The 23,123-nt window shown below is 44.0% G+C and overlaps 1 protein-coding gene across 1 annotated transcript in view; it reads left to right on the plus strand.

Moving 5' to 3' along the window:
• The window catches only part of SCML4 (Scm polycomb group protein like 4), a 74,213-nt gene extending 52,004 nt beyond the window's left edge, over nt 1-22,209 (plus strand). The window contains exons 5-7 of the mRNA XM_074988831.1: nt 3,150-3,419; nt 18,644-18,789; nt 22,084-22,209. Coding sequence (XP_074844932.1) covers nt 3,150-3,419; nt 18,644-18,789; nt 22,084-22,209 — 542 coding nt within the window. The remainder of the gene's footprint in view (nt 1-3,149; nt 3,420-18,643; nt 18,790-22,083) is intronic.
• Nucleotides 22,210-23,123: the final 914 nt, after the last annotated feature.

Raw genomic sequence — 23,123 nt, forward strand, 5'->3', positions numbered from 1 at the left:
ACACTTCTAGCTCCTTATCACAGTCCCATGCTCCACTCCTCAAGCTCTTTGTCCCACCTTTCTGGCCCAGCCAGCCCTATACCCTTCAGTTTCTCTGTCCAAGTCTCAGTCTCCCCCTTCACTCCCCGTCTCCCTGTCCATCCCAATACCCTTTCCAGGCTCCTCCTCCCATCTGCCTCTCCCCTCTCCCTGGCCTTCAGTCATAGTTCTTCACCCTTGTTTCTTCCAGTTCCAATTATCCTGCCTGGTCTTCTCATCTAATCTCAGTATCTATTCACCTCTACTTCCTCCATGGCTGCTTATCATGGTCTCTTTGCCTAGCTGGTCCTAGCTCTCCTGATACTCCCTGGTTCCTCATCAAACCTCTCATTTCTCCCCGTAGAGGTTCCCTGTCTTCTCCAATTACTATGAGTCTCCGAGTGTTCCCCCTTCCCAGAAACTCCTCATCTGATCTCAGAGTTCCCTCATGACAACAGGCTCCTGGTCCTCCCCCATTTCCATCACTACCTCTCATTCCCATTTCTCCACCCTTCACTTGCTCCCAGTCTCAGTTTCATTGCCCAGTCAATTCCATTTCCTCCTGGCCCTCGAGATCCCAGTCCCATCTTCATGCTTCCTTGTACCAGTCCCAGTCTGCACCTGAGTCATCTGGCTTCCTCCCCTTTGGTGCCTGAGCCTAGCAAGACTGGTTCTCTTCTCTCATTTACTGGGCTTGGGCCCACCCTGTGGATGGATCATACTCAATCAACTTATTGGGGATGGCATACTCAGAGGCTATGTCTATACTAGCATCTGTCAACAGAAGTTACTGTCGATAGGGAAATCTCGACAGAACCTCTGTCAACAGATTGCACCTACACACAACTTGCTCTGTCGACAAAAAGGGCCAGACTGCACTGCCCTCTCGTGCCAGAAAGTGGAATGGCAGCTCTGCAGAAAGGGTTGCCTGGCAACCGGAAGCCCTCTCTGTCGACCACAGTGTGCATATGGGACTTCTGTCGACAATACCCTGTCACGAGATTGTTATGCCTCGAATTTTTTGCTTGATCTACACTGCGGAGTTTTATCAATGAAAAAGGCATTCTGGTGACTTACAGCATTCTCTCGACAGGCCTCTGCATTTTCCTTGACACTATTATTCCCTCAAAAATTTGAGGCATAACAATCGCTGGACATAAATACTGTCGACAAAAGTTCAGAGTAGGGGCACTTCAGTCGATAGAGAGGGCTTCCGGTTGCCCAGCAGCCCTCTTTGCAGAGCTACCATTCTGTTTTCTATTATCGGAGGGGTAGCTGTGTTAGTCTGGATCTGTAACAGCAACGAAGGGTCCTGTGGCACCTTATAGACCAACAGAAAAGTTTTGTTTTCTGTTTTGTTTTCTGGCACCAGAGGGCAGAGATGCCTGGCAGTGCTCTGTCGACAGAGCCAGTTGCATGTAGATGCAATCCATTGACAGAACACTGTCGAGATTCCCCTGTCAGCAGTAACTTCTGTCAACAGATGCTGCTAGTGTAGACATGGCCTTTGAGGGAAAACACTGTTGAGGAAATGTAGAGTTCTGTCGAGACTCTGTCGACAAAATGCCTTAAGTGTGTAGATGCTCCATTAGTTCCGTTTGACGAAATTCTCTAGCGTAGACCCAGCCACAGTCCGGTCACACATACAAGCTGTTAGCAGCTGGAGCATGCTCAGTATGCATGGAATCTTTGGTGATTTTAGCTGCAAATGTGAGCAGATTTTCACTGGAACAGCAAAAGGCACATCCCTAACATGGGGTCATCCCCTTGACATATTTCAAATCCATGCTCCTAAGCATGGGTGTGCAGATAAATGGTTGTCAGGATGTTTCTGGTATTGAAATATAATGTATTTTTCTCTAGTCTTGTTTTGAAATTGCTGTGCTATCTTGACTGGAGCTTTCCAAAATATTTCAGCCGAAGGCAGAGAAATGGCATGGAAAATTTCAGCCCAAACAGTTAAACTTTGACGAAGTTATACATAACTAAAAATGTGGCCTTAAAAAGGAAATTGTCAGGCAAACTTAGTGACAGATGGTGCTGGCAGTCCTGCCTGTTGTATATGCAAAGTGCCATGCACACCAATAAGACTATAAAGAGAGTAATATAAACTGATGGCTACATGGTAAGAGGTAGGACATTTGGTTTGGGTTTGGGTAGTTATTATTTCAGAAAACAACAGCTTTAGAAAGCTGGGAAGGGGCAAAACAGGACAAAAACTTTAAATTGGCCGTGTTGCCTTTCTTTATGTTTGCACCTTAAATGTTTTTGGAAAGCTCAAGCATCTGTCTCTGTTGGTAATCAGACTTAGGAGTGCTCATGAATTATCTAGGCTCTCTTTCCCTTGCGGAATATCAGAGCTGATGTATGTATGGAACCGATTATACTTCCTGATTAATTTTTGTAATTGCAGCCAGAACATTTTGGTTATCTTTCCTCTTCCTCACTGGTTGACATGAGTTTTTACCCAATAAATTTCATGCCCTTTTGTCCTCCTCTTTCTTTTGACCTTCATGCTCTCAGTACAAGGGAATACGAGAATGATGGATGCGTAATCCCACATACTCTGTTATTCATGTAGCGCCATTAGGCAAATGAGACCTGTGCCTGTAAAACCATCAGAAGCAGGCTGGCCCCACCCCTGCTTTCAACTTTAACAGCAAACCTCTGATTCTGAACAAATAATTACTCCAAAACAAAGATAACACAGCTGAATCAGACTAAGCCATGCTCAACCACGCTGTCACTCCAATTACTTCGGCAGAGTTACACCTGTTATTACTAGTTAGTACCACGTATATAATAATATTTCTTCTGGCATGAATTTGTCTAATTACCCATTGTCACTTCTTAAAACCAAGAGATGCATTAAGCTGTCTGCACAGCAGCCACAGAAGCAAGTATTTCTAAAGTTCCCAACAGCATAAACGTTACTCCACCTGTGCTATGGTTCAGAAACAGGTGCCCTGTTGAAGGCTCTGGCCAGTGGATTCCAGTTGGCTATGTGTAATGTTGCAAACAGAGTTAAATTAATTGCACAACATAACTTTTTAAAACAGATGTCCAATGCATGAATAAAAATTGCCAACATGTCACGGATCTATATTTCTCTTCACTGGCTTCCCACCAAGCAGAAACTATCACACCTGAAGATTACCTGGTTGAATCTGTGAACATGAAGCGCTACAGTGTCGATCCTTCTGATTCTGCCTTTAACTGCATGGGCTCCCTGTATGCCATGAGACAGAGCTCTGGAGATGGACGTCTTGCCGGAGGCGCCTCTTCCTCTTGCAGTCACCGTTCCGGTCCGATGTCCACTGGGGGACCATCATCTACTGGTCTGAGGCATCAGAAATCCAGCCCAACTAGAAATGGAACCTATCTTGAAGGAAACAGAAGTGGTAACGTAATATATATGATTCTGTTTTGATACTAATCATGTGTATTATTTTGCTTTTCTGTAGCTCTGCCCCACAGTCCTTACCCGCCCGAAATGCCCAGCTATGTTAGGCATGTTTGATGTAAGAGCTACAGAATAATACCCTCCATGGCCAGATTGCAAACCCTGCGAGTTAGAGGAACAGCAGCAAACTACGAAGAAGGAGAAATAAATGCTGAAAATATTGTCCATTTGAAAACATGCCTGTTTTTGGTACTCTTACTAGTCAATTCAAATCTGTTTTGCATAATGCATATCAGGGGACTGGAACAATATGTATAGTGGTGGCGGGGGGGGCTGGGTTATAGCTGTGGAATCAGACTGTGCACCCTGTATAGAAGGGAACTCACTCCAAGCCTAGGATCGCTACAACACCCCCTCCCCCGTACTCCCGCCACGCCCACACCCTCAGGTCCATCCGCTACACTACCTATGACAGACCTTGAATAACATTTTATGGCTATAAATATTAATCGGAATAAAACATAATTCATTCCCCAAACATATTGAGGTACCCATTATTTGCATGGTTCCATAAGTGTACATAGTGCTGTGCAATGCAGATCCCAACAGCCAGCTGGCAAAATAAAGGCATGATACTTATTTACTATCTCACCAAAAGGGATTATGTCCTAGCTGTGCTCCATAGCCCCCTGTGACTCTTCACTTACAAGTTATATCCAATGTTTTCACAGAAAGTTTGGTAAGAAAAATTTATATTTTATCAAGCCAGGCTGCTCACTGCTTACTGTTCCATTATCCCCTAAAGGCTCACTCCTGCTCCCATTATAATTAATTAGAGGGTTTTTCTACTGGAATCAATAGGTGTTGTTGGACTGTATGTATTTAATGATTTTTTTCCTTTCTAATTTTTTGTTGCAGCATTTTACGTGGGCTTCAGCTTACACAGCCTGCTCCTTGACCCCATTACCACTGCTTTGTACTGCTCTGGTTATACAAAACAGCCATTAAAACAGCTCAGATGGCAATTTGAGGATTCCCTCAGTGAAGAATTCTCTCATGGTGGAGGGCCAATGTCAGGGTGTGGAAGGGTTAAAGAGGCAGCCAGTGAGGGGTAAAGTAGAGGAGCTCTCTGAGACCTGGTAGAAATCTATCCAGCAGCCAGATGGCCACAGAATAAGGCAGGGGTGAGCAAACTTTTTCGATCCTGCCCCTGCTTTTTGGCCTTGCAATTAGCTAGGGCCCCACCAACCTGTGGGAGGACCACAGGAAGGGATACGGGGGTGGGGAGGCTCTCTCAGGAAGGGGGCACTGCCACACTAGCAACTCCTGGCTCTGCACACACTCGGCAGTCACTCCTGCCACAACCTCCACCACCTCCCCACCATACTAACACCGTGAAGCCCTGCTGCTTGATTTGGCCTCTGAAAATGCTGATTGACACAGTGACAGCAGCAGGGGAGGAAGCAGAGGGCTGGGGAGGCAGCAGAAGCCTTGAGTGGGTTGGAACACTCTGCGCCCCCCTCTTCGCACACCCCTGGAAGAAGGGGAGAATGGGGAAGGGGGGAATCATAAGAATGGCTTACTGCTATCTTCCTATTCATCCCTTCTGAGCTGTGCTGATTACAGTGTAGTAGCTTGGTCATGGTACTGTAATAACCAGCATTGTTCTTCTTTCCGATTTTTTTTTTTTTTTAAATCAGAATTAATTTACTTTTTTCCAGACTTTTAGTACCTTCCCAGTTATCTGTGATTTTTCAAAAATAATTGTCAATGTTTCATTGTTAACTAATTAGCTTATTCTAGAATCTATATCTTTGTTCACTTTTTGCAAGTATTCCATTATCTTCCTTTTTATCATTAGATTGATATCAGTAGAGTGATTTTAACAGTGTCTTCCTTCCTTTCTAATTACTCAAAATCCATTTATATATTTTTCATCTGAAAGACATATTTAGCAATGGACTTCAGTGTCTCAGCCATTCTAAGTCGTTAATTTATTCCCTTTCCACCTTTATTAATGGGACCAACTACCATTCTAGTATTTTGCCCCTCAATATATTTACAGAAGCCTTTCTTAGTTCTCTTCCCCACCCTTTGACTACTATTAACTTATAAGGATAGCCGAAAAGCATAAGAAGTCCATTTCGAGTGTACCCCACATACCTAGACCACCTACAGAAAGAAAAAAACGAGTCTCCTCTATAGCCATAGCTAAGGGACAGCCAGCTTTTGGCTCAAACGGTAGCAGCTCATGCACTAAGCTCTAGAGCAGGGATCAGCAACCTTTCAGCCGTGGGGTGTCGAAATGTGACCTTTTGACCTCTGTGTATGGTCCGGGTGCCGTTGACACTTTTTAAAGTCGCTAAGGCCGTGTCTACACTAGCCAAAAACTTTGAAATGGCCATGCAAATGGCCATTTCGAAGTTTACTAATGAAGTGCTGAAATACATATTCAGTGCCTCATTAACATGCAGGAGGCCACGGCGCTTCGAAATTGACGCGGCTTGCCCAGACAGGGCTCCTTTTCAAAAGGACCCTGGCTACTTTGAAGTCCCCTTATTCCTATAAGCAGATAGGAATAAGGGAACTTTGAAGTAGGCGGGGTCCTTTCGAAAAGGAGCCTTATCTGGACGAGCTGCACGGTGGCAAGCCACGTCAATTTCAAAGTGCCGCGGCCGCCCGCATGCTAATGAGGCGCTGAATATGTATTTCAGTGCTTCATTAGTAAACGTCGAAATGGCCATTTGCATGGCCATTTCGAAGTTTTTGGCTAGTGTAGACATAGCCTAATAGTCCTACTTACAACAGCTTCATTAACAAATACATAAAGATGCAGAGCTTTACCATTTAGGTGGTGCTTGGTAGCATTAGCTGGTCTTTTGTTAATCCACAGGCGGCATGGCTTTGAGCAAGCTCCTGGCTGCGTGGGGGAGGAGGGGCCAAGACTGAGCTCCCACCCTGCGTGCTGGTGAAAATCAGCTTGCATGCCATTCTTGGCACCCATGCCAGGGGTTGCTGACCCCTGCTCTAAAGGTCCCAGGATGGAGTCTGCCTGGGGGTGGTTATGAGCAGTTCAGTGTGGTTTCCTCCCTAGTTACAGTTATCAGTAATGTATTACCTTAACATCAGACCTTTCAGTAATCCTTCATGAATCTATACTGATCTCTAAAGTACGCTTGCATGCTTCATTCTGCATTGCATTGAACAATCCACCCTTCCTCCTAACTGTACAGCAAACCCTCAAGTTATGCAGGCGTTGTGTTCCTGCAACTCCCATGTAACTCAAATTTTCACACAAGTCAGGGTAGGGGGAAATAGGAACCAGGCTGCTGCTTGGTTGCAAGTTCCCTCTGCTTGTGCACCGGGGAAACTGAACAGTCCACCAGAGCTGGTTAGTTTCCTGGCTGCTTCTCCCTGCCTTCCACCAGCAGTGTGGCTGCCAACCAACAGCCACACTGCTGGGGGAAGGCAAGAGGAAGGCTTTTAGCTCACCTAGCTCTCCACAGATGTCAAGCCTTCCACTTGGCCTTCCCCCAGTGGTTGACAGCCATGTGGCTGGGACAGGCAGGGAGACGGGACTGCAGACCAGCGTCAACTTGTGCTTAGCTCACGTTAAAGTGAGTTATGCACAACTTGAAGCTTCATATGTTGAGGGTTTACTGTAGCGTCTTTTTAGGATTTAACAGTCACCTTCAAAAATGGTGCTGTGACAGAGTGGGAATATTCTGTAATGTCGCCAACAATCCTTACACAATTAAGCTAAACTTTATTGAATTAAATTAACTCTACCTTGAATGAGTACATGGTATCATTTCTCCTCCCTGCTAGAAAAGGTACCTCCAAAGCCAACACTACATGCACATCTGTGGTTGCTGTTGTGACTTCGGAGGTACCTTCTCTATTAGGGAGGAGAGATGCTACAACATTTGCTCCCAGAACAAACCCAGCGCAGTCTGCACATACTGTACATGTATAGTCTTTTTTTTAATGTGTTTTCTCTCCAGTGCTTTCACCTTCAGAATATAATAGGTTTGCATAGATACAGCTATGTGGTAGTTAAAACTGTTGCAATCAACCCTGTTAACTATCCCTGAAGAGAAAGCAAGCAGGTGTCCGTGGACAGACTGTGTCTGTGGAATAACACTGTGACAGCATGGAACTGTGGCACCTAGAAATACCCTGGTCAGATGAATGAGAGATGCAGGTTTCCAGCCAGAAAGGCAATGGCTGGAGAACTGGAAGTCTGATAATAGGTGCCATTGTTGGGCCAATGAAGGGAAATGCAGCTGCAGTCACAATGTACTTTCTCAAAGTCCTTCTATTTCACCTCCACATCTCTATAATCCCTGATGCTGGTCTTCTCATAGGCTGTGTCTACACTGCAACTAATCTGAAATCAAAGATGAGGTTGTATCTTAGCTAGCCATACCCACACTAATTTTAATCTTCTCAACAGCACTGACTTTGGAACAAGGTAGCAATATTAATATATAACCACAAGGAATTAAACAGACTTGCCAAGCCCCTGAGCAAGGGGTCAGAGGGCTGGTTCTGCACTCTCACAAGGCGCGGGGCCTCAGGCAGAAGGGGCAGCCAGCCTTCAGAACCACCCAGAGGACACCCGTCAGGGCTCTATCAGCAAATTTAATGGGTCTGGGTCTGTGGCCACCACTGCTGCCACAGCAACAGGCAGGAGCTCCAGGTTCTTTTGAATCTCCAGGCCCTGGAGTAGTTTTGCCCTTTGCCCCTGCTCTGTTGGTGGGCATGTGTCCTCAGGATTCCCACTCAGCTGACACAGTCAGCACTGAAGCTCATGCCACTGTGTCTTCGTTGTTATTTTAGCTGTACTAGCTAAATGAAAGCTCGCACAAGCATACCTAACAGTGCTGCAAACACAGAATCCTGGGATTGGAAGGGACTTCGAAAGGTCATGTAGTCTTGTCCCCACACTCACGGTAGCACTAATCACACCTTCCAAGGCAGTTCAGTTGCAGTGTAGACATAGACCTAAATATTATTGTCTTCTTCAATATTGTTCAAAAAATAAGTGTCACTGTAGCATTCTGGTCTATTAGGCTACGTCTACACTAGCACACTTCGTCGAAGTAGCCTATTTCGACATAAGAACATCGAAATAAGCTACTTCGAAGCGTATCATCTACACACCCTCCAGGGCTGGTGCTGTCGACGTTCGACGTCGAAGTAGCGACGGAGAACATCGAAAGGAGCCGCCCTGGACAGAAATGCAGAGCATCCACACACACAAGTGCTCCCCATCAAAATAAGGGGCCAGCAAATCCCCAAGCTGCTCCCTTAAAGAGCCCTTCCCAGACACACTCGGCCTGCACAGCACAAGATCCACAGAGCTGACAATGGTTGCAGAACCTGTGCGTGCAGCTTGGACCCCCAGCTGCAGCAGCAGCAGCAGCAGCCAGAAGCCCTGGGCTAAGGGCTGCTGTGCTCGGTGACCATAGAGCCCCACAGGGGCTGGACAGAGCTTTCTCTCAACCCCTCAGCTGATGGCCGCCATGGAGGACCCCGCTATTTCGAAGTAGCAGGACGCGGATCATCTACACATGCCCTACTTCGATGTTCAATCAACGTTGAAGTAGGGAGCTATTCCCATCTTCGGATGGGAATAGCGATTTCGATGTCTAGCCGCCTAACATCAATTTCAACGTCGAAATAGCACATGGTGCGTGTAGACGTGACTCGTGCTATTTCGACGTTGTGCTGGCTACTTCGAAGTAGCCGGCTAACGTAGACGCACCCTTAGAGTCCATTCAAGTACCCATTTAAGTGATCCTCTCCATTGACTTCAGTAGGCATTGGAATGGTTTTTTTAGGGCATATTTGCCATTCTGGGACTCTCCTGTCTAACAGTCTCTTGCACTCAGCCTGGCTCTATGCATCTACAGCATCTTTCCAGCATCCCATCAGTTTCCATTGGGTTCTGCCTAGATGCATGCTGCCCAGGGTCTGGACAGCCCCAGTACCTGTCCATGAAGCAGTTTATTACAATTTTCACAAGACCCATTGCCTTTGAAACCTGCCTGGCTAATTTCAGGCGAATAAAAGCCAGTGCTTCTATAGTAAATTAGGAACCAAGCAGGGGGAGAGGGAGAGAGCGAAAAAAGAGTTTAAAAATAGTATGTTCCCAGACACTAGAGACATTTGGCTGTTTTTGGGGTGAACTGGCAGAACATCAGACTACCATATAAAACCCAAGGAGATAATGTGCCTCTGCCACACCCATGTAATACTTTTTCCTGGGACACATGCACACAAGACCAACACCACCAAGCCAGCCTGGGGCTGCATATGTATTTCAGTCTGAAGGGGAAGGCTGATGGCCCCATGCAGGCCAGCAACCAAAGTAGCAAGAGCCATTTTTTTCAAATTTGGTAAAACTCAGTAATTCAAGAGCCGCAATGCATGTGAATACGAGACTTTCCTTAGACATCAAACAGCTGTAACTTGTCTTTTAAGAACCGCACACACAATGATTTCTAATGCAATACATGTTAAATGCAGAATGTTCACAAAATTTTTATGTATTCTATTTCCTCGCACTTTACATGTGGGTTTTTTTGTACCACTGTCTTCCTGACTTTTACTCCTGAACCCGCTTTAATTGTGCCAATTCTCCTTTAATTTCAGCTTTCTTTCTTAAGATGCATTTTCCCCTTCACAGCTGGAATGCCACAAGCTTCTTTTTCCTTTTCAAAATTGACTGTGTTAGCAACACAGTCAAAACACTGATACAGTCTCATATCGCACAGGGCACTGCACATGTTAAAGGGGGAGTTATGCAACATTTTGAAATCACATATCATTTGCTACCAGGATGTGAGTTGTTCATTGTTGGGCTTTAAGATGTTCACAGTTTATTGAAACTAATCAGGAGGGTTTTTTTTTGCACTTTGCAATTTTTTTTTACTTTGCAATTGTTGGGAGCCACAAAGAAGTCCTTCAAGAGCCGCATGCGGCTCCAGAGCTGCCGATTGCAGACCCCTGTCTAGACATGATAAATCAACCACTGAATGCTCTCCCTTTGGCTCCAATACTCCACCAGAATGAGAAGAATAAAGGGGGTCAACAAGAGAGCAACAGCTGTCAGCTTACAGCAGCGAAGACACCATGATAAGTAGATCTAAGTATGTCGACTTTAGCTACATTATTCACATTACTGAAGTTGTGTAATTTAGCCTGAGAGCCAGTGGTAGCATGGACTAGGTCTAACAGAGCTTAGTTTGACCACCCCCCGACTCATGCCTCTGATGAAGCGGGTCTTTGCCCATGAAAGCTTATGCTCCAAAATATGTTAGTCTATAAGGTGCCACAAGACTTCTTCTTGTTCTCGAAGCTACAGACTAACACGGCTACCTCTCTGATAGTTTGCTCTTGTGATTGTGATATCAGGTACAGAAAGGCCATTGCTCCATTGCAGATTAAGATGTGTGTAGCTAAATGCCTGGACTTGGCATGAGGTTTCTCCATTAATGTGGAACCAAATGCCTATATTACCAATCACAAGGGTCTAAAAGTACCAGTGGTAGATAGGAATCACTGAGGTGTGTAATTTGAGTAGACAGGTCAAGCACGAGCTATTTCTTCCAGGATCTTTGCTGACCATGTCTTCCTAAATTTGACTGTTCCTTTTAGAAAGTTCTCGTCCCCATGTTTCCAATTGTTCTATCTCCCACTATTCTGTCTTGTCCCTTTTTATAAGTGTGTTATCCAGCCCCAGCTTTTACCCCAGTTTATAGTGAAGGTTTAAGCATGTTTTCTTGATATATGTTTGAAAATTGAGAGCCTGATAATTTTGTGTAATTTCAGCAACTACTGTCACTTATTATCTACTCCAGGGCAGTGAGAGAGAAGCTTTTAAAATTTCATTCCCACCCTTTCCTCTGAGTCAACGAAATCATTTAGGCCTGAAGCAATATTAAAGTTCATCCGTCACTCACTGTGCACTCTTCTCTCTCACTGGCTTTAATTTCTCCTGGGCCTGTTTTTTGCCTGGTACATACTTAAGAAGCACATTATTTATCTTCTCCTCTTCTACTGTTTTTAGCTCAGTTTTTGCATTCTGTTCATTTACTCTATCTTGACACCAATTTAGTTGTTGGGCTTTACACCACTTCAGCATCCTCTTCAAAGAATCTTGAGGCCTTGAGAGGGAGGTCATAGAATAATAGAACACTAGAACTGGAAGGGATGTTGAGAAGTCATCGAGTCCAGTCCCTGGTCCTCATGGCAGGACCAAGCACTGTCTAGGCCATCCCCGATATATGTCTATCTAACCTGCTTTTAAATATCTCCAGTGATAGAGATTCCACAGCCGCCCTAGGCAATTTGTTCCAGTGTTTAACCACCCTGATAGTTAGGATGTTTTTCCTAGTGTCTGATCTAAAGCTCCCTTGCTTCAGTTTAAGCCCATTGCTCCTTATCTTATCCTCAGAGGATAAAAAGAACAATTTTTCTCTATCCTCCTTGTAACCCTCTTTTAGGTACTTGAAAACTGCTATGAAGTCCCCTCTACGTCTTCTCTTTTCTAAACTAAACAAGCCCAGTTCTTTCAGTCTTCCCTGTGTAATTTATGTCTTATGCAGCTATGGCAACTATCCTGTCCCCCACAACAACACAGAGCTTTGGTGAAATTCCACAACTTTCACACTGTGTCAACATAAATTGTGATTTTACAACAATGTGTTTACAATAAACAAAATCTTATGGCTTACTTGCTACCCATTAGGCTTGGCCTGAAAGGTATCACACGTGCACACCTTTGCATTCTTACGCAAATAATCTCTGGGAGACACATTCCTCCCAGCCTTCAGCAGCATTGCATTCCTGCTGCCACATCCTTACATATGTATGAAGCTGACTGTTCCTTCCTAAGTGGAGTACTTTGCCTTTGCCCTAATTAAACTCCATCCTATTTCCTTCGGACCCTTTCTCCAGTTTGTCCAGATTGTTTTGAATTCTGACCCTATCCTCCAAACCATTTGCAACCCCACCCAGGTTGGTATCATCTGCAAACTTAATAAGTGTACTCTCTATACCAATATCTAAACCATTGATGAAGATATTGAATAGAACAGGTCCCAAAACAGAACCCTGCAGAACCCCACTTGTTATGCCCTTCCAGCATGACTGTGAACCATTAATAACTACTCTCTGAGAATGGTTATGCATCCAGTTATGCACCCACTTTGTAGTAGCCCCATCTGAGTTGTGTTTGCCTAGTTCATTAATTAGAAGATCATGTGAGACCGTATCAAAGGCCTTCCTAAAGTCTAGGTATACCACATCCACTGGTTCTCCTTTATCCACAAGACTTGTTATCCTGTCAAAGAAAGCTATCAGATTGGTCTGGCATGATTTGTTCTTCACAAATCCATGCTGGCTGTTACTTATCAACTTGTTTTCTACCAGATGTTTGCAAATGAATTCCTTACTTACTTGCTCCATTATCTTTCCCAGCACAGAAGTTAAACTGACTGGTCTGTAGCGGAGTTATTCTTTTTTCCCTTTTTGTAGGTGGACACTCTATTTGCTCTTTTCCAGTCTTCTGGAATCTCTCCTGACTTCCAGGACTTTTCAAAGATGACAGCTAAAGATTCTGATATCTGCCGTATCAGTTCCTTGAGTATTCTAGGATGCATTTCATCAGGCCCTGGTGACTTGCAGACATCTAATTTTTCAAAGTAATTTTTAACTTCTTTTTTTTTATTTTAGTCTCTAAACTTACCCCCTTCCCACTTGCATTCACCTCGTTAGGCATTTTTACAACAGACTTTTTAGTGAAGTTCAAAGCAAAGAAGTCATTAAGCACCTCTGCCATTTCCGAGTTTCCTGATATTGTTTCTCCCTCCTCACTGAGTAGTGGACTTACTCTGTTCTTGGTCTTCCTCTTGCTTCTAATATATTTATAGAATGTTTTCTTGTCACCCTTTATATCTCTAGCTAGTATGCGCTCGTTTTGTGCCTTTGTCTTTCTAATCTTACCCCTGCATACTTGTATTGTTCGCTTATATTCATGCTTTGTAATTTCTCCTAATTTCCACTTTTTATATGACTCCTGTTTGATTATGGTCTGAAGACCAGATTCCAAGAAAAAGACAAATGGGATTTGAGAACCACTGAGATTAGTCACCCAAAGGTGATGCTTATAGATCTGATTCAAAGCTCGCTGAAGCCAGAAGGAATCTTTCTGTTAACTTCCGTAGGCATTAGATACCATCCACAAGCCTAGGAATTTTTGCTGAAAGCCTCCTTGGCACATACCATTCTGCTTCTCTTCTGCAGGATCTCTTCCCTGGGTCAGATGTATTTTGCCACAACTTTTCAAAAATCTGTTGTTTAAATAGGATCGGTCCTCTTCTTCCACATCATCCACTTTTAGGATCAATGAAAAAGTCTTTTTTGCTTCACCTTGTCCCTTAAATGGCCTAGCTTTCCACAGCTCCTTCCATTAATCTGGTACATTTTTGCCCCCTGCCAAAAACAGGAAATTGGATTTGACCTAGATTATGATCTCGAATAATAATTATTCACACTGATCATTCACATCTCTTTGTAAGCTGAGTATTCATTAACATCTTGATTAATTGTGGTGACAGGATGGTATAAAATACCCATGAGAGATGAGACTTCTTCATTTATCTAAGCCCTGTGTTAATTGCAAGTACCTTCAGATGCAAAAAAGTAGAGTACTTATCATACAACTATCCAACAATTTTGTTTATAATGTAGAGTTCTTTCAGCAAAATGAGGTTACTTGTAGATCCTGTGATAAGTCCTGCAGAAATTAAGTTTTTGTAAATGAAGAAGTTTAAGGAGGCTTTTTTAAGGTCCTAAATCAACAGGACAACAAGGCCAGAGTAAAAAGCTTGAAAAAATATTCTAACACAAGGGTGTCCAACACATGGCCTGCAGGCCAGAATCTGGCCCACAGAGCCTTTTCATCTGGCCCATGGAGCCAGCACTGGCACCCTTTTGAAAGACACCTGGGTGGCTCCAAGCTGCATGTGGTTCTTTAAGGAGCCATTTGCAGTTCCCACCACTGACGCCACTCAATCCTCCTCCGGCTCCTGGCCCTGCTGAGCTAAAAGAGTAAAAATCAATTTAATTGATCTAACATTAGGCAGGAAGGATGCAGCCATTACACCAATTAAATGGAGTCCCATTATTTCAGCGCATGAAGCAGGGAGCCTCATGTTCTGCAGGTGGAGGAAGAAGTAGGAGGGCCGGGGGGGGGAGCCACACAGCTGCACTGAGGAGGAGATGGCAGCCCAACAAACATTAGGGGGGGGCAGTACCTGGAGCTCCTGTGCAAGGTAAGTTAATCCTGGGTTTGGGGCTACAAGGGGTTAAGCAGGAAATGGCAGTTTGAGTTTGCGAGGGGTTAAGTCTGGGGTGGGGCTGGTGGCAGTTTGGGGCTGCAAGGAGCTTAAACCTGGGATGGAGGGCACCAGTTTGGGGCTGCAAAAGGTTTGAGTCTGGGGGCAGTGGGGTGGCAGTTTGGGTCTGCAAGAGGTTTAAGCCTGGGGCATTTTGGTGCTGAGATAGGTTAAGCCTGGGGGTGGGGACAATTTTGTATTCGGCCACAGGAATATGTAAAAAATTGCCATGTGGCCCCCAATGAAAAACGTTGGCCACCCCTGTTGTAAAACATACGGAAAACAAACCCTCCTGTACTTAATTACCAAGTCCTGACTTCAGGATTTTGTGTGAAAATTAATGATATCCCAGTTTCAGCAAGGAGCTGTTATTTTAATGCTTACTTGTATGAGATGGCTAAAGTGCTGTTATAAACCCTGTAAAATAAATAAGGCTAAATTTGCTCTAAAGGAGGACAGATAATGTTAGCAAACACTCTGTTGGAGGTGCTCGTGATGTCACTAATGCATGTCAGAGAAGCACAGAACCCTGACTTTGGGCTGTGGCAAACAAGAGCAGGGGAAAATGAATTTCAAATATGAACATTTGAACAAATAAAAGCACTTGTTTGGAAATCAGTGCTCTGTTACTGATTTGGAATTTGTAAGAATGATTTTTAAACTTTAGGGGCTTTTCAGATGCGCTTGAAGTATGCTACCAATATCATATCCTTAAAAGGGTCATTTATAGTTTATCTTTAAAACCTTTGGTTCAACTTATTGATTGTTCCATTGTCGGGGTGAATTGAATTCTCTTGTCATTTCAACCTTCTCTTTCATCTACCATCCCCCTTCTTTTTATTAGAGAAATGGCTGATACTGTTAAAGACTTCCTGCTGTTCCTACTGGGCCATCTGTTCTCTTCTGCCCTTCCATGGCATTTCTGGAAGCTATGCACATAAGACAAGAGTCACTGTGCCACACTGGCCGTGTCTACATGTGCACGCTACTTCAAAGTAGCAGCGCCAACTTTGAAATAGCGCCCATCACAGCTACACGTGTTGGGCGCTATTTCGAAGTTGAAATCGACGTTAGGCGGCGAGACGAAGTCGCTAACCCATGAGGGGATGGGAATAGCGCCCTACTTCGAAGTTGAACGTCGAAGTAGGGCACGTGTAGACGATCCGTGTCCCGCAACATCGAAATAGCGGGGTCCACCATGGCGGCCATCAGCTGAGGGGTTGAGAGATGCTCTCTTTCCAGCCCCTGAGGGGCTCTATGGTCACTGTGTGCAGCAGCTCTTAGCCCAGGGCTTCTGGCTGCTGCTGCGGCAGCTGGGGAGCCATGCTGCATGCACAGGGTCTGCAACCAGTTGTCAGCTCTGTGGATCTTGTGTTGTTTAGTGCAACTGTGTCTGGGAGGGGCTCTTTAAGGGAGCGGCTTGCTGTTGAGTCCGCCCTGTGACCCTGTCTGCAGCTGTGCCTGGCACCCTTATTTCGATGTGTGCTACTCTGGCGTGTAGACGTTCCCTCGCAGCGCCTATTTCGATGTGGTGCTGCCCAACGTCGAAGTTGAACGTCGACGTTGCCAGCCCTGGAGGACGTGTAGACATTATTCATCGAAATAGACTATTTCGATGTCGCTACGTCAAAATAAGCTACTTCGATGTAGCGTGCGTGTGTAGATGTAGCCACTCTGATCTCATGCACGCTGGTGTAAATGCCCTGGGGTGCCTTTATATTGACAGTGATATAACAGAAAACAGAGCTTTGCCTGTTGTTTTCATTTTCGTTCTCATTCAGCACAGCAGAGGCTCGATCACCTTACAGGGGCAGTACTGAGGTCATTGTCTTCTACTGTTTATTGTGTCTAGGTAGAAACTTCCCTCGCAAATTCATTGGGTACATCTGACTTACTGTGCCATTGCTTCAGTCCCCTTTCTCTCTAGCCAGATTTGGCTGGCAGCTGATAGCCTCCCATTTGAACAGCTAGCAGGCAGTTTGTAAGTATCTTCACACACATGCCTACATCTGGATTAGCTGAAAAGAAAGTTTCTACCTTAATCAGACAGGATAGAAATTGGTGATGTTTTCAGCTGAGAGCATAAGAACCTATTTTCAGTCTAACTGAAACGGTACATCCTGTTTCTTCACTTGTCCCTAACAACGTATCATATGTTACTAACCATCCGATGGTTGGCAGCAACTGTACCATTCATTTGGCTTGCTTTGTCTTCACAGCTTCACGCCAAAGATTCCAGATGTGCATTGCATTTATTCTGTTAGTGGAGCCCAACATTGCATGGTTGCATATGAACATGAACACTAGCAGTCTAGAGGACCTATGGCTACTGCTTGTCTTGTATATACAAAACAGTGACCTAGTAAAGGACAGTATAATTATCACAATATTTACATCAAATCCCAGTATGAAGCCCCATCAGTCAGATTTGCACATCCATCGTGTTGCTGCATATTGGAAAAAATGCACCTTCATAACTTCAAAAATATGCCTGATTATATTACACTGTCAGATATGTAGGGTGACAAAAGAAGTACCAATATGCACATCTTGTAGGGATGGATCGGCCAACGATACAAATAAGCAGAGCACCACTGAAGTCCTTGGGATGCCAATTTCCATGAGCCACTGCTCCTGTTTGCTCACATGTATTATAGTGCCCTCATTGGTCCACGGGATTTTTACAACATTAATACATTTTTCTGAGCCCAGTGTTACTTTGGACATCCTAGATCTTCCCTAATCAGCTGCTTTGAGACTCTCTGATTCCCCTCTTGACTATTCTGGGATTTTCTGGCCTCCAGTTTTTCAACTCATCAGATATTTCTGATCTCCTGCAGAATGCTCTGTTCTTTTTCTTTTGCGTCTCATCTCTCACTGTTCATCATCTACCAATAAAAAATTGTGCTCTGACAAACAGAGAGGAGCCAGTTTTGGCAACTAACATTTTATGTGTCTGTAAGTGTCCCCCAGTTAATATGAAGTTTGCTTTGTGTAGCTATAAACAAATGTAAACTGCTTTCCTGTGATCTACCATCATCGCACAGCACTTGAAATAGTGCAGCAGCATGAAGAGGGTGGGGGAAGCAAGCTGCACACATGAGGTGACTGAGATTTATAATTCTACAGAGACTAGAAATAAAAACACAAATGCACTTTCATTCCAATGTGCCTTTATTGCCTTGATTTAAAGCTGGAACAGGCTGAAGTGACCTTAAATCATTCTGAGCTTATACCATTAAGAAGTCACATGTGCAACGTTCATCTTCGCACATTTCAGTAGCTCTCCAAATAGGCAATCACCTTCAGCTTCGTGAGAGTTTGAGATCAGGAGGAGATCAACTGGAAATGTTCCTTTAAGCTGCAGGGCACCTCGAAATATCTGAAAGCTAAGACAGCAAACGATTGGCTAAATCCCCATTTCAGACCCCAGCCTTTGCACTGGGTGGCTAATTCCTTTGTTTAACGCTGTAGCGTTTTTATCTCCAGGTAGGAGGGTGCTGCCTTCTTGAGCCAATATCCCTACTGCTAGCAGATCAGACAGCAGGGGCTGCTCTGGGAAGAGTGTGGCAGCTGGCACATTTGAACTCCCCCCAGCAGGAAACTGAGTGTTTCATGTTTTTTAACACAACTCAGCAGCTGGGATTGAGTTGCCTCGTAAGCAGCCAAATGCCTCTTCCACCACACATGCACAGCAGCCCTATGTCCAACACTGTAACACTCCCATAAAGCTTCTACACTGTAGAGTGCTCTCAAAAACTAATTAACTGGGATTACATTGTAACATGTTTTCATGGGCTTTTTGTGTCAACAGCCTCAAGTCCTTCACCGGAAAGACAAGATACCACTCAGCCATCAAGCAAGAACCCTTCAACCTGGACTGTCGATGATGTGATTTGGTTTGTGAAGGATGCAGACCCTCAAGCGTTGGGTCCACATGTGGAGCTTTTCAGAAAACATGTACGTAGGAGGTGGTCCATGACGTGACCAGCCTCTCTGAGCTACATCTCCGGGTCATTGGCTTTACCAAGTCATAGCCTTATCCTGTGAGGCAATGAGCATTCTCAGTGCCCATTGACTGCAGGGGGAGTTGCCTGTAGGGTGGCACTTACAAGACACAGCTGATGTTAACCTCTAAGTGTTGGAATTTAGCTCTAAATTAAAAGAACATCCAGGTCAAGCCAGGCGATTTGTGCTCCACCTTGCCAAGGTGCTAAGCCCACCCCCTGCTCTCCGTGCCAGCAGAGGCTGAGAGTAATGTGTGAAGGAATTGCCCTCCTAGCCCCTCAAGGAGCGCAATGGCGTCAGTCATTTCATAGTTAATCCCCTGGGCTGGCAGTTCATGGCCATATCTTTACTAGCTCCAGAACTGTGTTTAAATGATGTTCTGGCCAGTGAAGGGCTAAGTTAGGTTCTTTGACCATTACGGGCAGGACACAGCTCTCCCATAAACCATTTCACAAATGCCTGGTATACACCAGCGATGGAGATAACACAATCTCATTTAGCCATTGAAGGAAAATTGCCTTGACAGGAGGTTTTGAGAATGGTGGTGGGAGACGTAAAGTGTGTGGGGATGTGAGAAAAGATTCGAGAAGCACATGCAGACCTTCCCTGCTATTCCCCACCTGCTCACCCTGTCTCACAAAGGATATTTAGGAGTAAAGTGACAAGTCTGCTGAGTACACAAGCATCAGGGAGGTTCTATTTTGCTCTGTTAGCGCATCTGTGGTGGATTCTGACATTATATTCTTATGCAGCCTGGGGCTCGATGGAGTGGCACAGCAGTCACCAAGTGAACTGTGCTGAAGGGTTCTATTGTCCTACAGTATTTGTGACAAGAGACCCTGCTAAACGGGCACTAACATTTTCCACCTCCTCCACTGTGAAGCACCCAGCCCCTATTGTATATAGCTAGTCAGTTTCATTGTGAAAGATGCAATAGGTCTATGAATGTGAGTGAGGCTACAGATCAACTCAGTTCCATTAGGCCTTTGAAATATATATATCCCTGCAGTTTTTCGGCCTTCAAATCTATGCAGGATTAGCATGGAGAGCCCAAAGGTGAGAGACAAGTGATTAGTCCATTAACCTTAGCCATATCTTCCTGTGCGCTAAATCTTTCTGTGAAGCATAATTTACTTTGAAGCACTTAATGTCATTGACAGGCCCAACAAGCACCTGAAATCATTGCTTTAGAAACCAACTAATCTTAGCCATGGCACTGCGTGTGTAGCAGGGAGGTACAATAAGCAGAAAGGAGGGAAAGAAAATGAGGACAGTGCTATCTCGTGCCACATTATATTTCAAGTGACCATCATTGTAACTTACACTTACTGTGCCAAATTTCATTAGATGACTGTAACGATAAATAATCCTCCTGAATCTGCGAATCCCCCAACTCCCAGACAGTTTTCTGCACTGAAGCTTCTCCTGGGGCAAGTTTTTGCATGTAGGAGTGAGGAATCCAGCCCTTACCTGAGAGGTTCATTGAATGGAGTACAATTGGTCCGAGATGATCATCTGGATGCCTGCTTCACAGTTGCACTTCTGGCAATGTGTGTGAGCTCTTTTGCAATGACCTCTCAGCAAGACGAACAGAGCCAGAGTGATACCCAGCAGAAGAGAGAGAGAGAGAGAGAGAGAATGAGAAAGAGAGACAGAGAGCTGGGGGCAAATTGAGGGAACAGGGGTAACACATGAGGGAGAAATACAAAGAGAATTAACAAGTAGCAAAATCAAACCAAGAGGGAACAAAACAATGCGACAGTCTGACTCCAACAGCATAATTATGATCAGTAATTGGCAAATGCATACGTAAAAGAGACTAAAACCTTAATATTTAAAGTAATTAAACCCATTCATTCCAAATTATAATCTGGCTCTGCCGGTGATGGATTCTGTAAATGTGAGCATATAGCTTTTTTCTAGACCATCTTCCTATTGATCATTTTAGCTTTGTACCTGGTAGTTTACCATTTGGCAATATTGCCTGGAGAGGATGACCTTACTGGGTAGGGAAGCCAATATCTCCAGCTTCTGAAGGGGAATCAAGTGGGAGAGTGGTCTCATTTTGCATCTTTAAACCTTTTTATTCACTGAAAGCTTGATGCTGCAAACCCTCATTACTGCGTGTAACAATAGCTATTCTGGATCATGCTGGTGAATCAACCCACAGGGTTAGTGTCTCTTTAGGGACTACCTGCCATGCTGAGAAATATGCTCAGGAACAAGAGTTTGCAGAGACAGACCTTAATACAATAACGCTTTCCTATTGCATCTGGAAGCTGCAGGCTATTACCAGATGCTTTCACAGTCTTGCAGGCTGTACTGGAGAAACCAGTGCTGTTTCCAGCTCCAAAGTCCTTATTCAAACACTCCAGTAGTCTACAGTAATGGTACAAATTACTGTGGGTCAAACCTCAACTAGTATAAGTCAACCTAAATCCCTTGGCTTCAGTGATTTACACCTGCTAAGGATCTGGTCCTGCATTTTCGAATAGTGCTATTGCAGAGTTTTAGATCACTGCTATAGAATTCTGCAGTGCATTTTTATAGGCACTGACAAGGTGTTAATAAAGAGAAATCTAGCAAACATACTTCCTCTACAGAGGAATATAGCTGTTGCAGGGAATTTAATTAAATATGAATGCTCCCTCTGGCACATTGTTTTCATGTAATTTAATTCTAACCCTTACATACCGCCCACACAGACATTTAGAAAAACTGGATTCATTTTAATTGCTAGACAATATTTTATTTTACTTCATTCTAAGCTCCAGAAGTTTGTTGTTCTTTATACTGTGCAAATGCTGGTTCTATCTTACCTTTCTAAAGGCTAAGGAGGAAGAGATTTCCAATATAGTGGGCGTGGGGCGTAAGGAGTGGAAATTGACCACTGACTGCTGATTGAGTGAATCAGAAGGAGCTCTTGCTACAGGTCAGCCATAAGCATGATAATGGTCCATGCAAATTAAGATCCATAGTAATCTTTATTAGTAAAGCATGGATCACACCAATGAGATTTGACCTTCAAACAAAAACTATGCAACACATGGAAGTCATGATTGTACTTCTTCAAAGTGCTTTGATGAAGCTTTAAAACTGACAAAATTCCAGCCAGTTCTGCTCTCAATAAAGCAATTTAAAGATGAGGCTGGAAGTTATTTTAGCTTCAGTGGAATGTCCGCTCTCTTACTTTTTCAGTACTTTCACAAGTGCTGCATCTTGATTTTCTCTTTCTGTTTAAACCAGGAGATAGATGGCAATGCTTTATTGTTGTTGAAGAGTGACATGATCATGAAATACCTGGGGCTGAAATTAGGACCAGCATTGAAACTTTGTTACCATATCGATAAACTCAAGCAAGCAAAATTCTGACATTTCCTGGAACAGTGACTCAATCTCAACACAATCCGAGATAGCAGGCTAAAGGTAACACGTTGCCTTATAGAAAAACATCGACTTGTGAATTGTTTTTCCCTCTTTTTTAACGAGTTTGTATTTTTAATTCTTATGCATCTTCACTTTTTTTTTAATCCAATGGGGTCTTTTGGCTGTTCTGTGTTAATAATTTGCCAAATAGCATATAATTACAATAATTATTTTATATCATTAATACTGTTATTATGATTATAGTAAGTCCTATTTTTGTAATCAGAAGTGGAAAATTGGAAACAAATACAGCTTTGAAACATGCTGGGGATTGTTGAGAGATTATAGAAGTGTCTCATTAGCAACATGTCAGCCTCTGGGTTATAACTAACAACTTGCCAACATCTGACATGTGGTTTTAATGCAGACCCAAGAAAAATGGCATTAAGAGTTAAGGGCCTGGAAAAGGTCCAATTGACGTCCTTTGTTTAGTCAGCTATTGTTGTCTTATGGGCACTACCCCACATCTTGCACTATCTGGAAAACTTGAAATTTGCTAGTTGAAAAAGAAAGCTTTTCTGATGACTGAAGTACCTTGTTTTCCCACTAGAGGGAAAAATCCTATTACACTTCAGGCTTCAGCTGCTATAGCTTTAGCTATGACATGGAGGCTTTGTACAGAGTGTGCTTGTGCCACCTTGATTTTACATCTCATTTACATACAAATTAGGAACTGCAGCTCCCAGCATGATTGACCCTTCACTGCTCACAGACAATTAGTTCACCCTTCAGCAAAAAAAAAAACCAAAAAAAGCATTGCTGATAGGATGCCACAACAGACTGCATCTCCTTACAGCACAGAGGGGGCAGACAGCTCCCAGCCTGGCTGACGTTCTCAGCTGTCTGCTCCTCCTTCCTTG

This window comes from Carettochelys insculpta, chromosome 3, assembly GCF_033958435.1.
Source record: "Carettochelys insculpta isolate YL-2023 chromosome 3, ASM3395843v1, whole genome shotgun sequence".
NCBI lineage: Eukaryota > Metazoa > Chordata > Testudines > Carettochelyidae > Carettochelys > Carettochelys insculpta.